Source organism: Vombatus ursinus, unplaced genomic scaffold (genome assembly GCF_900497805.2).
Source record: "Vombatus ursinus unplaced genomic scaffold, bare-nosed wombat genome assembly UNPS02014820.1, whole genome shotgun sequence".
NCBI classification, from domain to species: domain Eukaryota; kingdom Metazoa; phylum Chordata; class Mammalia; order Diprotodontia; family Vombatidae; genus Vombatus; species Vombatus ursinus.
The window spans coordinates 19,719,917-19,733,153 of NW_020954598.1; the positions used below are offsets into that span (position 1 = coordinate 19,719,917).

General features: G+C 38.2%; 1 protein-coding gene across 17 annotated transcripts in view; it reads left to right on the top strand.

Moving 5' to 3' along the window:
• PBRM1 (polybromo 1) overlaps positions 1-13,237 on the top strand; it is a 120,965-nt gene that overhangs the window by 67,535 nt on the left and 40,193 nt on the right. For all 17 annotated transcript variants that reach the window (XM_027837204.1, XM_027837214.1, XM_027837207.1 and 14 more), the window contains 2 exons: positions 3,073-3,715; positions 10,500-10,711. In XM_027837204.1, coding sequence (XP_027693005.1) covers positions 3,073-3,715; positions 10,500-10,711 — 855 coding nt within the window. The remainder of the gene's footprint in view (positions 1-3,072; positions 3,716-10,499; positions 10,712-13,237) is intronic.

The following is a 13,237-nucleotide window of genomic DNA, read 5'->3' on the forward strand; positions in this document are numbered from 1 at the left end:
TTAACTGAGAAATAGTTGTCTCATTGGAACATTGCCTCCTCAGTTCAATTCAACAAACATTTATACGAAGAACTTACTATTCTAGGCACTGAGGATACAAAAACAAAAGATGAACTAGCCCCTGCCCCTGAGGCTGAGGCGTTCACTTCTCTGGGGGTGTGGAGGGACGTACATTGTGTAGAGAGAGTTACAAAGGCAAGCCTAGAGAGTTCTAGGAAGAACCCTGCGGGAGGTGGTGCTCACTGAAACAGCTTTGAGGGACAGACATTGCAGATGGCGAGGACCGCCTTGTGCAGAAACACTGAGACCACAGACCAAGGTGACTCGATCAGTGTATGAAGAGAAGAAAGGTGAAATGGAAAAGGAAGCTGGAGCAACTGGCCAGAAAGTGTTTCAATGTTATGTTAGAGAGAATGAGTCGGTGAAGATTTTTGAGTAGGGTCAGGGACATGTTTTAGGAAAATTATTTTAGCAACAGTGTGAAGGATAGATCGAGAGAGGGGAACTGGAAGCAAGGGTGCTGTGGGGGTGAGAGAATGGGATGGATTTAAATTGTAGAGGCAGAAGACTTAGAGGGAGGGAAGAATCAAGGTTGACTCCAAGGCTGCAGACTTGGGTAATTTGAAGGATTGGGGGAGGGGAGGACAGGGAGGGGGAAGGACTGGAAGGAAATATAAATATAATTTGGGAAATGTTGAGTTTGAGTTGCCTATGGAACATCTAGCATCTGGGTAGAAATGCCCAGCAGAAAGTTGGTAATATGAAATTGAATTGCAATTCAAGATAACATTAATTCTGTTACTGTTTTCTTAGCTGAAATTCTTTGTGGTAAGGGAGTAAGATTCACTGGGAAGTGACAGAAGTATTTAAAAGGGGAAAAAAAGTATCAATAAGACATCTATTCTTTAAAAGGATAAAAAATTTAAATTAAACTAATTTGTTATTAAACGCTTTATTTTAATTTAAAAAGAAAGGAGAGATTAAGGCCCAGGAAAGAGCCTTAGGTAATAATACCACTCTTAGGGGCAGGAACAGGATAATGACCCAGCAAAAAAGATCTCTTTCATCTTGATTTATTGTAGGAAAATATTAAGAGCAAAAGATACTTTCAGTTTTCAAGTAATGTAACAGAATAATACTGTGTCAAATGTTTCTAATCAGTATGTTTGAATGATGGGGTTTTTTTTTAAGCCCAGTACTTTTATAATTTAAAAACTGAAAAATGTCAGGTGAAGAAAATCTCCAAACATAATTTTATGTTACCATTGTGTAGCCTAAAGATATATTTTTGCCCAGGCTTAAAAACACATATAACCAATGTGTGTTCATTGGGCAGCTAATTAACACAATGAATAGAACAGAGGACTTAACCGGGAAGACCTGAGTTCAAATTCTGCTTAAAAATACTAGCTGTTCAGTCCTGGTCAAGTCATTTAACCTCTTTATGTTTCAGTTTCCTCATATGTAAAATTGAGATGATAGTAATAGCATCTACCTCAAAAGGTTATAGAATATATGTAAAGCTCTTTACAAACCCTAAAGCACTAAAAACTGTTTAAAAGTCCACTGCTTAATGAGTCATCAGTCAACATATTGTTTTTAAAAAAGCCATTGTGCTTTTCACTGAACCTGAAAAGTAACCAGTTTGAAGTTCTGATCAACTACAGTAGAGATTCAGCGTCAGAATTTCAAGCCATTTATCAATTGTCCTACTGTATTTTATGTCTAGAATCCCCTTTATGAAAGTATTAAATCTTTAACTTAGATTGAGGTTAAAGTTATCACCTAGATATTGTAATAGAACACAGAGAATGAGTGCTTTTTAATTTTTTTGGCAGTATTTTACAAAGACTTCATTTGTAATAAACTTCTGTTCCTAATTGAGTGAATTTTAATCTATGGAAGATTTAGTAAGTAGTGAAGCATTACAAATTTAAATGTTTAAATCAAGGAAATCAAAGTCCAGAGAAAGGGAGATTTCCTCACAGGAGCTGTGCCTGTAACATGAATGCATTGTGTGGCACCTCTCTGACGATCTCAGATCACTGATCAATCTGATCTCACCTCTAGTTTGTTAATATGCTTAGGAGAGATAGATGAGAGGAGAAGTTACCCTTAATTTTGGTGGTGAGAAAATTGGCATTTTGAGAGGAAAGAAACTAATCTGTAAGTAAACCAGTGAGTCAAGATTGAAATTCCAAATAGAGTTCCATTTTCATATGGCCCAGTTCTCTGTCCACACTCCTCCTACCTTTCTTGAACTTTGTAAGAGTTGTCAGAGGGTTGCTGAACCTTCAGTAGTATGGCAGCTGACACTGACCATTATCATATATATTTTTCTGGTAGAAGGAGGAGGTTCCATCCTAGCAGCTTTATCTTTCTTTTAACTGATACTTTTCTGCAGCAAAACCATTTAGGAAAGTAATTCCCAACCTTTTTGACTGAGCATCCTTTTTTTTTTTTTTTTTTTTTTTAAAGGCAGTTGGGGTTAAGTGACTTGCCCAGGGTCACACAGCTAGTAAGTGTCAAGTGTTTGGTCTGAGGCTGGATTTAAACTCAGGTCCGCCTGACTTCAGGCCGGTACTCTATGCACTGCGCCACCTAGGTGCCCCCCCCAAGCATCCCTTTTTTACATCAAAGAAGTTCACTAATCCCTATATCTTTGTAGTTGTACAATTAGTATAAATAGTATAAAAATACTTAAGGACAGAAAACTACTCTGAATTCAGCAAAGCTTTTAAATGAATTTGTATCTTTCTAATCACAGTAGCATCTATATATAATATTGCATATATTGCGGTACCTTTAACCCATAGAGATATTTTGGTTTATTTGTGGATTTGCATATGGATTCTTGAACTCCTTGCAGTAACTACAAGGTTGGGAGCCACTATTATAGGGCATATGTGTTCATAAAAGATAGGATTCAGAATAATCAGATTTGTCCCTAAATTATCTAGCCTATCTTTACTTGGATGCCTGAGCCACAGGGGGAAAAGCACAGGCTGTGGGAGAAATGGAAATATTTTATTGTTCATATAACTTTTGAAACTGTTTTTTTTTTTTTTTTAGGTAGAAAGAGTGGCATTTCTCCTAAAAAGTCAAAATACATGACTCCAATGCAACAGAAACTAAATGAAGTATATGAAGCGGTAAAGAACTACACAGATAAACGAGGCCGCCGGCTCAGCGCCATCTTCCTGAGGCTGCCCTCCAGGTCAGAGCTGCCAGACTACTATCTGACCATCAAAAAGCCTGTGGACATGGAAAAGATCAGAAGCCACATGATGGCTAACAAGTACCAAGACATCGACTCCATGGTTGAAGACTTTGTCATGATGTTTAATAATGCTTGCACATACAATGAGCCTGAATCCCTGATTTACAAAGACGCCTTAGTCCTGCATAAGGTCTTGCTTGAAACTCGAAGGGACATAGAAGGAGATGAGGACTCTCATGTTCCTAACGTGACACTGCTTATCCAGGAGCTTATCCACAATCTTTTTGTGTCTGTAATGAGCCATCAGGACGATGAGGGAAGGTGCTACAGTGACTCCTTAGCTGAAATCCCTTCTGTGGATCCTAGTTTCCCAAACAAACCCCCTCTGACTTTTGACATAATTAGGAAGAATGTTGAAAATAATCGCTATCGCAGGCTGGACTTATTTCAAGAACAGATGTTTGACGTGCTGGAAAGGGCAAGAAGAATGAATCGGTAAGTTAGACTATTTCCTTTGGAAGACAAATAAGTTTTATTCAGAGGGCAGCAAAATGTTATGCATTTGTGCAATTTTGTTTCACATTCTTCAGAGTATAAGAGAGTTCTGTCACCGACATCTGGTGATCTGATGGAGGGATTCTATTCTGAAACTCCAGTTTTAAAATCTGGAGGGCAGTTGTAATTTGTCAGGGAAAAGAGAGGGTGAACAGAGTTCATATCTCTTATGACGAAATTAATGCTGGAAAGGACAATTAAAAATCAGAAAACAAGCATTAAGGAGAAACATTTCTCTTATGTGGGAGCTAAAATAAAACCATTGTACAAAATATCTTTTAAAAATTCACCAAATACAAATCCAAGAATATATTCCATAGATTGTATTAATTAAATGCAACTAATTGAAAAGGATGTATTAAATGTCTGCTATTTGGCAGGCACTATTTTGGGCACTGGAAATATATGTACAAAGAATGAAACAGTTTTTGCTTTTAATGAGCTTACGTGCCAATGAAGACAACAAGGACTTATAAAATATATGCAGCATAAATGTAAAGGTAATAAATACACACATACACAGGGTAGTTTGGGAGGGAGGGCCCTAGCCATTGTGGGAATCAGAAAAGGCTTCATGCAGAAAATACTGCTTAAGCTACATTGTAATGGAAGAGAAGAACTCTTAAGTCTAAGTAAGAAGGCATGGGGGGTTGCCTTGGGTAAGAAACAGAGACAAGGCCAGTTTGTCCAGATCACTGAGTGTGGGAGGTAGAGTAATGTCCAATCAGTCTGGAAAGAAAGATTGGAGCCAGCATCTCTATAGGGCTTTAAAAGTTAACAGTATTAAAAAAAAAAAATCATTTAAAAAAAGGGGGGGCCGAAAGAGCACCGACCCTGAAGTCAGGAGGACCTGAGTTCAAATCCGGCCTCAGACCAAACACTTGACGCTTACTAGCTGTGTGACCCTGGGCAAGTCACTTAACCCCAATTGCCTAAAAAAAAAAAAATCATCTAAAAATTAACAGTATAAGAATATATCATAAGCTTTAATGCAGTGTTTCTGCAGATTTTTAAAGAGCTGAGTTTAGTGTATTTCATACTGACATGAGTTAATTAAATGAAGCAATAAATGTAAGACTTAAGGATCTTTTAGAGATCGTTACCAAATATCATTTCCAGTGTCTTGAGGCTATGTGGTATATCAGAAAACCTAAATTTTAATCTGGGTCCTTCTTCTAACTAGCTGTGTAACCTTGAGCAAGTCTCTTATCCAGCTGGTCTCACAGCTGCTGAGCATCTGTGAGTCATAAATTGAAATGTTTCTCAGACTTGCAAGAAGTGAGGAAGGAGAACTAATACTTTGGATCTAAGAAGATGTCTTCTATCTAAGAAGAGGTTCTTAACCTTTGTTGTGTTGAGACTTCTTTGGCAGGCTCATCTGTTGAAACCCAATCTAAGAATAATGCTTTTTTTAAAACGAGTTCACAGACCTCAGATTAGGAGCCTTGGTCTAGTATGAGGGGCCAGTAAAATGAAATTTGATAGGGATAAATGTGAAGTACTTCAGTTGTTGTTGTTGTTGTTGTTTTTTAATCAGCTGCACAAATACCAGGTGAAAGAGGTAGAGCTAGATAAAGTGTTTGGCATTTGAGTTTCTGGTACAGTGGAAAGAACATTGGACCTAGAGTCACAAAGGCTTGGGTCTGAATCCTGTTTGTGACATCTCCTAGCTGTCTAATAATGCGCAAGCCCCTTTACCTTCTCTGCATTTAAGTTTTCTCCTGCATAAAATGGAGGTAATACCCATGTCACCTTCCTCAGCAGGTCATTTTGAAGCTCAAATGAGATAATGTCTGTAAAGTGCTTTGGAAATCTTCAGGTATTCTGCATGATAGGCATTGGTGTCATCATCAACAACAGCCGTAGGACACAGCCAGAAAAGCTGGCACATCCTTAGGAATCGGTAGGGACCTCAGAGGCTGCCTTGGTCAAACCTGCTAAGCCACCCCTCAACAACATCCCCCACGAGTGGTGCTCCAGCAGGGGAGAGCCCACCAGCCTCTAGGGCAGCGTGTTCAGTGGGGGATCCTGAGATCACCAGATGGTTTTTTCATGTCAACTCATGTCTACTCATGCCACATCAAGTCTTTCTTGTGTAATTGATTTTTTTGAACCCAAGTGTGGACTTGACATTTAAGTTAAAGGACTTACCCAAAGTCACACAGCTAATAAGAGTCAGAGCCAAGAGTCAGATCTAGGACCTAGGACTCTGAGTTGAAGGTCCTTTCATGTATTCCACATGGCTTCTCAGCATACTTGGGAGAAAAAAAAAGATACTTGGTAAAGAGCTAAAGCAGAGATTCTTAACCTTTTTGGAGGTCATAGACCCTTTGGGCAGTCAGTCTGATAAAAACATGTGGATCTCTTTTCTGAATAGTGATTTTAAATGCATAAAAGAAAATATGTAAGAGTTAAAAAGGAAACTTACTACATTGAAATATAATTAACAAAATATTTTTTTTAAAGTTCACAGACCCTAATTTAGGAACCCCTGAGCTAAAAGATAGTTAAGTATTATGTTTATTGCTTTCTTTGGATAATGGGCTGTTATGTAGAAAAGGGAACGAACTTCCAAAAATAGAATTGGCTATCTACTAAATGGTGGTGGTGGAGGTGGTGGTAATAGCTAGCATTTATATAGCACTTTAAGGTTTTCAAAGCACTTTATAAATGTTATCTCATTTTATCCTGACAATAACCCTGGAAAGTGGGTGCTGTTATCCTCGTTTACATATGAGGGAATTGAGGCAGACAGAGGTTAAGTGACTTGTCCAGGTCTCCGGTAGGGTTTAGATTCCTGTCTCCCTGAGTCGAAGTCTAGGGCTACCTGGAGAGATAGTAGTTTGTCCTTGAATTGAAGGCTGGATGGCCACTTGTTAGAGATGTTGTAGAGGGGATTTCTGTTCAGGTAGGCCTTGGGCTAAATGCCCTCTGGATCATTTAGAGGCACCTCCAGAGACTGAGTTTCCTTTACATCTGTGAATGATGAATGATACAGTCATGCAGGAGGATAACCTGCTGCTTTTAGCACTTCATAGGACATACCCCCTTGCTGGTACTTTCATTACATTAGGGTTTTGGTAAGAGTTTGCTGGTTGTTGTTTTGGAGACAGCTTGTCATCCTAGACTTTAGATTTCATCAACATAGGGAACTCCCTCCACTGATGCAGGTTGCCATTTGCCTGAAATTTACACTTGTAGAGATCTGCCTGGGGCACTGAGAGGAAGAATGACATGCCTGCTAATAAATAGCTCACATGGATCAGGCAGGATTTGAACAACGGGTCTTTTTTGGTTCCAAGGTTCACCCTCTACTACATTGTGCTGCCTCTGTGTTATTTAAGGAGATTGAAAACCTTGACATATGGGTTAGGACTAGAAGGAACTTTAAAGATCGTCTAGTACAAAGGTTCTTATTTGAGGTCTGTGGGCTCCCCTTTATGGATGGATTTCAGGGTGTCCATGAACTCTCATAAATTTGATTTTTTTAATGTTTTGATAACAGCATTTCAATATAATTAGTTTTGCTTGTAATCTTATTTTGTTTTATGTATTAGGCATCTAGATGGTGCAGTGGATGGAGCACAAGACCTAGTCAGGAAGACCAGAGTTCCGCACATAGCTGTGTGACCCTGGACCAGTCACTTAACCTCTGTCTGCCTCAGTGTTCTCATCTTGAAATGGAAAATAATAATAACCCCTAACTTTCAGAGTTTTTATGGGGATAAAATGAGAAATTTGTAAAGTACTTTGCAAACTTTAAAGCATTATGTAAATGCTAGTTATTATTGTCATTATTATTAAAAAAAATTATTCTAAGAAGGGTTCCATAGGCTTTACTAAGTTGCCATGGAGATACAAGGAAATTTAAGAACCCCTGATCTCATCCAACTCATATTTTTTACCAGCAAAGTAACTGAAGCTCAGATCTCCTCCTATGACAAAATTGTCAGTAGTCACAGATATCAGAAATTCCTGTCCCTAATTTCAGTGTCCTCTCCCAATAGATTTCAGTGGCTTACTGAGTGGTTTCCAGGCTAGTTGGTGCTAGCAAGTTCTTTCAGAGACTGCTTGCACTTACACACAGACTATCGTGTGCCTTCTTTGCAACTCCTAAATCATCACCTGGAGGAAGCTACCTTGTCTTGTTCGGTGATATTCTGATTGCAGAAAGTTTGGTTACAGCTCCCCCAAGTCTAAAATTGTGCAATAATGACATAACAGTTTTTAGGGAGATGAAATCCATGGACTGTACATGAATCTAGTAAAACTAGAACACGTTCTTCAGGTGGGAGAAGGGAAAAGAGGGAATCATGTCCATCATTTGGTACAGTATTAGAAGAATCATTATAAATGCATAGTTTGTCAAGATCTTCACACAAGTAACATCTGAGAAGCACTATGGGCTTCGTAGATTTGAGGCATCCTTTTTAGCTAGTTGTTTTTATCATGGTTTATCTTCTTTATTGCTCACCAAGGAGCTGGTGAATTCTTCCTCTCCCACTCTCTGTGATTTCATCCCAGAACCTGACAGTGACTGCACACAGCAGACATTCCCTAGATGTCTGTTGGGCAGGCAGGGGAATGATTCAGAACTCAGTAAAGGAGCTTCGTGGTTCAATTTGAACATGAATTTAGTAGAACAAAAGATTTTAAAAGATGGCTACCAATGTAGGTGACTAAAAACAAAGCATTTGGCCCTCTGCATTTCATTATATTGGCAGAGGAGATACTTGAATAAGTTGTTGAATGGAAGCATTCCGTAAAAGTACAAGGGTGACTTGTAGAGGGAAGCCTTCATTACTTTCCAGGAAAATGTCTGGTGTTTTCTACTTGATCTTTAGTTTCAAACACTTGGCCACTCTCTACCTTCATCTTCTGGCATTGCTTCAGGGTAAGTGCTCTGCCCTGCTGCTTTTAGACCTGTGTGATACGCAGAAAGTCAGGAACAAGGGAAGTATAGCAGGGACCCAGAAAAGTTCATCATTTCTTTCTTCAGATCATCTTCTTCCTTTGAAAAGGTTTCCCACAAATTAGTCAGAATGCTTGCCTTAGAATAAAATCTGGTCTTTTATTTTTACCTTTTTATTCCACCTTTCCCTTCAATATGAGAAAAACACAGAAAGCTAACTCATTGTTCGGCTCATTTTCTTTTAAAAGTTAATTTGTCGATTACCTGGTGCCATTTACACCAAGAAAGCTTCTTTACCACCCCCTCACACAAGAGTTCTTCTATTAGAGTTACCAGCCTATTCTGAGATGTAGTCACTGAATATACAATTAGCTTTTAACTTAAAATTACAAACTATTTACTTGCAGTTATCCATTTGATGTTTTCAATAACTAGATTTCAGAATACCCGAAACACACATCAGAGTTGAATTTGGCATTCATGTGTACCCATAACACTTTTCCTGGAAAACATGGCTTTCATTTCTGAGAGTGATCACTACTTCTGTACCCAAAAAGGATTGTGTTTAGGTATCTTTCAAGCGAAACCTCATCAAGTTCTTTACCATACTCTTCTGTTTGTTCCTAAGAAAACAGTTTAAGTTTCAGGTAATAGCTTAATAGTAGTTTTATTCTTTGAATTCCTCTGATTAGAGGCACTTGTGACTTAACCCTGTTGTGTACATTGCTGCTGTCCCTGTCCCAGGAACAGCTAATAAAAACAAGCATCTCCTTCCTCTTTCTACCCACCCACTCCCAGCTCCTCTCATGATGACATGGAGACACAGAAGTGTCCTTTCCTCATATCTTGACAAAATGATTCCATAATTATATAATAGAATATTTGACTGACAACTAGCATTTTGGATAATTTTCAGGCCCTGATGTTCAAAGTTATTTATATTTATATCAGCCACCACATTTCTGTATAAGAAAACTGATGCCCAAAAAAGTTTAGCAAACTGCTAGAGGTAACATGGTAGCATAGTGTTGAGTAGGACTTTGAGTCAGGACACCTGGGTGTGAATCAGGCCTGACATTTTATTGGTGATATGACCGTGGACCAAGTCACTTAACCTTTCTGAGATTCAGTTTCTGCTCACATCCTCCCAGTTGTCCAGAAATTGTCTTTTCTCAACAACAATGAAAATAAAATGAAAACTGGTATTTGGGAATAAAATTGATGTTAATGCCTTTAAAAAAAAAAAGTTATTTAACTGTTATCAGAACCCCTTCTAATTCCTTGTCTTATAACTCAGATTTTTGAATATTCACTTTGTATCCCACTAGCCCACACAGCCAATAAAGAGTCAAAGCCTATGCTAGCCACCCATAAGAATTATGTAAAATCTAGAAGTGTATGTCCTATGTAGCAAGCATTTAGATGCTAGCTTTGGTATATTTGGATCTACCAAAAGCCCCTTCAAGCCTTAAAACAAAACCTCATAATAATTGAAACATATGATTTCCCCTTGAATATTTGAATTTGGATGCTTCTTTCAATTTGAGAAGCCATTGGTCTGTTTGTTGAACATATGCCATATGTGATATGAAATGAACAGACCACATTACAAATAGTAGTTAAACTGGTAAGAGCCAATTTTTTTAGCAGTACTTTAGAAATGTATCCACATTATTTCCCTGTACCTGAATTGTATTCAATATAACTCAAAACAAATGCTTGTTTTAATGCTATTTGGTGTGTATGAGAGGAGATAGGAAAGGAAGGGTAATGATAATAATTCAACTGAAAATGTACCCTGTGTCCTTCCAGGACGGATTCAGAAATATACGAAGATGCAGTAGAACTTCAGCAATTCTTTATTAAAATCCGTGACGAGCTCTGCAAGAATGGAGAGATCCTTCTCTCACCAGCACTCAGTTATACAACAAAGCATCTCCATAATGATGTGGAGAAAGAGAAAAAGGAAAAGTTACCAAAAGAAATAGAGGAAGATAAACTAAAACGAGAAGAAGAAAAGAGAGGTGAGTTGGTTTTTTTTTTTATGACCAAGAAGTATGGTATTTATTTTGTAGTTAAATCCCTCTATTTCAAAGTATCCTGAGTTTGTAAATGAAGAATCATAATTTAAGATATGTCTCCTACAACAGAGGTCATTAAGAGTAACTGTATATCCTCATCATCACTGTGGGATATTTTCATAGGACTTAAAAGGCTTAGAAGTTTAGGTACAGCATAGCAGACAAAGGTATCTTTTCTGTCTGTAAGAAAGAGGATGATAAGTTCACAAGAGAACTTAGAGCTTCTTTTTTTTTTCTTTTTTTTTCCTTTTTTTTTTAGGCAGTTGGGTTTAAGTGACTTGCCCAGGGTCACACAGCTTGTAAGTGTCTGAGGCCGGATTTGAACTCAGGTCCTCCTGACTTCAGGGCTGGTGCTCTTTCCACTGTGCCACCTAGCTGCCCCAGAACTTCTTAATATTGTGGACTGACAAGCAATTAAGAATCTGACTAGGGCTAGGAAGCATTTACACACTTTTCCTTCTTCATCAGGTTTCCTTATCTATAAAATGGGGATAATAACAGTACCATCCTCACAGAGTTGTGAAGATCAAATGAGTCAACATGTTAGGATTTTTCAAGCCTAAAGAACTATGTAAATGCTATTGTTTATCATCATCATTATTATTATCATTACTATTATTTAGGGAAAGGGAATTTCATTGCTGTGGGTATTCTATCCATCATCACAGATCATACTTCTACAACTTTGTAGAATGTCTTAAACAGTTGCTTTGGCCAAAAAATTCATCCCTCTATGGCTAATCTGGTGACACACCTCTGTGAACTTAAACTGATTCCCAGATGACAAACAGTTCAATATTCAGAGCCTTTTCAGTTTGGCATAGGGTCCTCCAGAGCTTGTGTTCCACTAAAGTCATTTTTACCAGGGTCAACTCCATAGCACAATGAGGCATCAGGGAAGGACTTCAGTAAAGGTGGTCTACAGCTAATTTTGGAAAAATTTGATTTGTCATTCGTTAGTTAAATTATCTTCATGGCTGCCACCTACCATGTTCTCACACAGAGTGCGTGTAACCAGGCCATCATATCTGCTTTGGAACTAGAAAGAGTTTTGAGCTCATCTAGTTCAACCTCTTCATTTTACAGGACACTGAGCCCCAGAGGGGCCAAAACAACCTACCCTGTAAGTGCCATAGCTGGGATTTGAACCCAGGCCCCCTGATTCCAGATGCAGTGCTGCTTCTTCTACCCTCCACTTTCTACTGAGTTGCACAGTTTAAATTAAGCTAAGCTTATTTTTCATCCAGAAATTATTTAATGCTACCAAAAAGAGATCCTTAAAATTATTCTGAATGTTTGTGTTGATTATCATTGCTTACAGAAGAATTTTAAGATAACACATGTCCAAAGCTAGGTGATCTTCAGTCATTTGGCAGATCTTCACTGCTGCATTGTCTTTAAATTAGAAATGAATCATTCTTTTGAGTAGCTTACGTAACACATTATGTAGAAAAGACATCTTTGTTTTCACACTGGCCTCCTCAATTATTTTTGGCCAAGTGTGACAATCTTTTGTTAGTAAATTCCATCAGTAGATCCAGAAGAAACACAAGATGGTTCTTCACAGGATTCACCAACGGTAACTGTTGTGGAGTTGGAATGGATAGGTTGTCTGATGGAATGGTGAGCTCTTTTTAAAAAACCAAATATTTGGAAGTATGGTAGACTTTCTTGTATAGCTTAAAATAAGTCAATGTATAATTTAGTCATGAATGAGCTTGGTTTAAGAGAAGTGTTGTAGATTTTTTGTTTGTTTTTGTTTAATGAAAAGGCTATATCCTTGCTCGCAAGAAATTCAACAGATGCATAGATAACTCTAATGCAAAATAATGCATGTCATTCAACAGGCATTTATTAAGGGCATGTTATGTGCCAGGAGCTGTGTTAAGTGCTGCAGATACAGAGAAAGGCAAAAAAAAAAAGTCTTTTCTCTCAGGTACTCTACAGTGTAATGGGGAGACAATATGCAAACAACTATGTATGAACAAACTATATACAGGATAAATTGGAAGTAACCAACAGAGGAAAAAACTAGAATTAAGTGGGATCAGGAAATGTCTTCTATAGAAGTTACTGTTTTAGCTGAGACTTGAGGGAAGCCAGGGAAGTCAGGAGGTAGAAATAAATGAGGAGGGAGAGAATTCCAAGCATGGAGGATAGCTAGTTTAAAGGTAAAGAGTTGGAAGATGGAACAGTAAGGAGGCCAGTGTCACTGGAATGCAAAGCAAAGGATTTTATATTTGATCCTGGAACTGATAAGGAGCCACTAGAATTTCTCGAATAGGGAGGGACCCGATCAGACCCCTACTTTACAAAGATCAATTTGACAATTGAGTGGAAGGTAGGCTGGAGTAGTGAAAGACTTGAGGCAGGGAGACCAATCAAAAGGTTATTGTGATAGTCCAAGTAGAGGGAGCACCAGTAAGGTGCCAGTGTCAGAGGAGAGAAGGCAGTGTATGCAAGAAATCA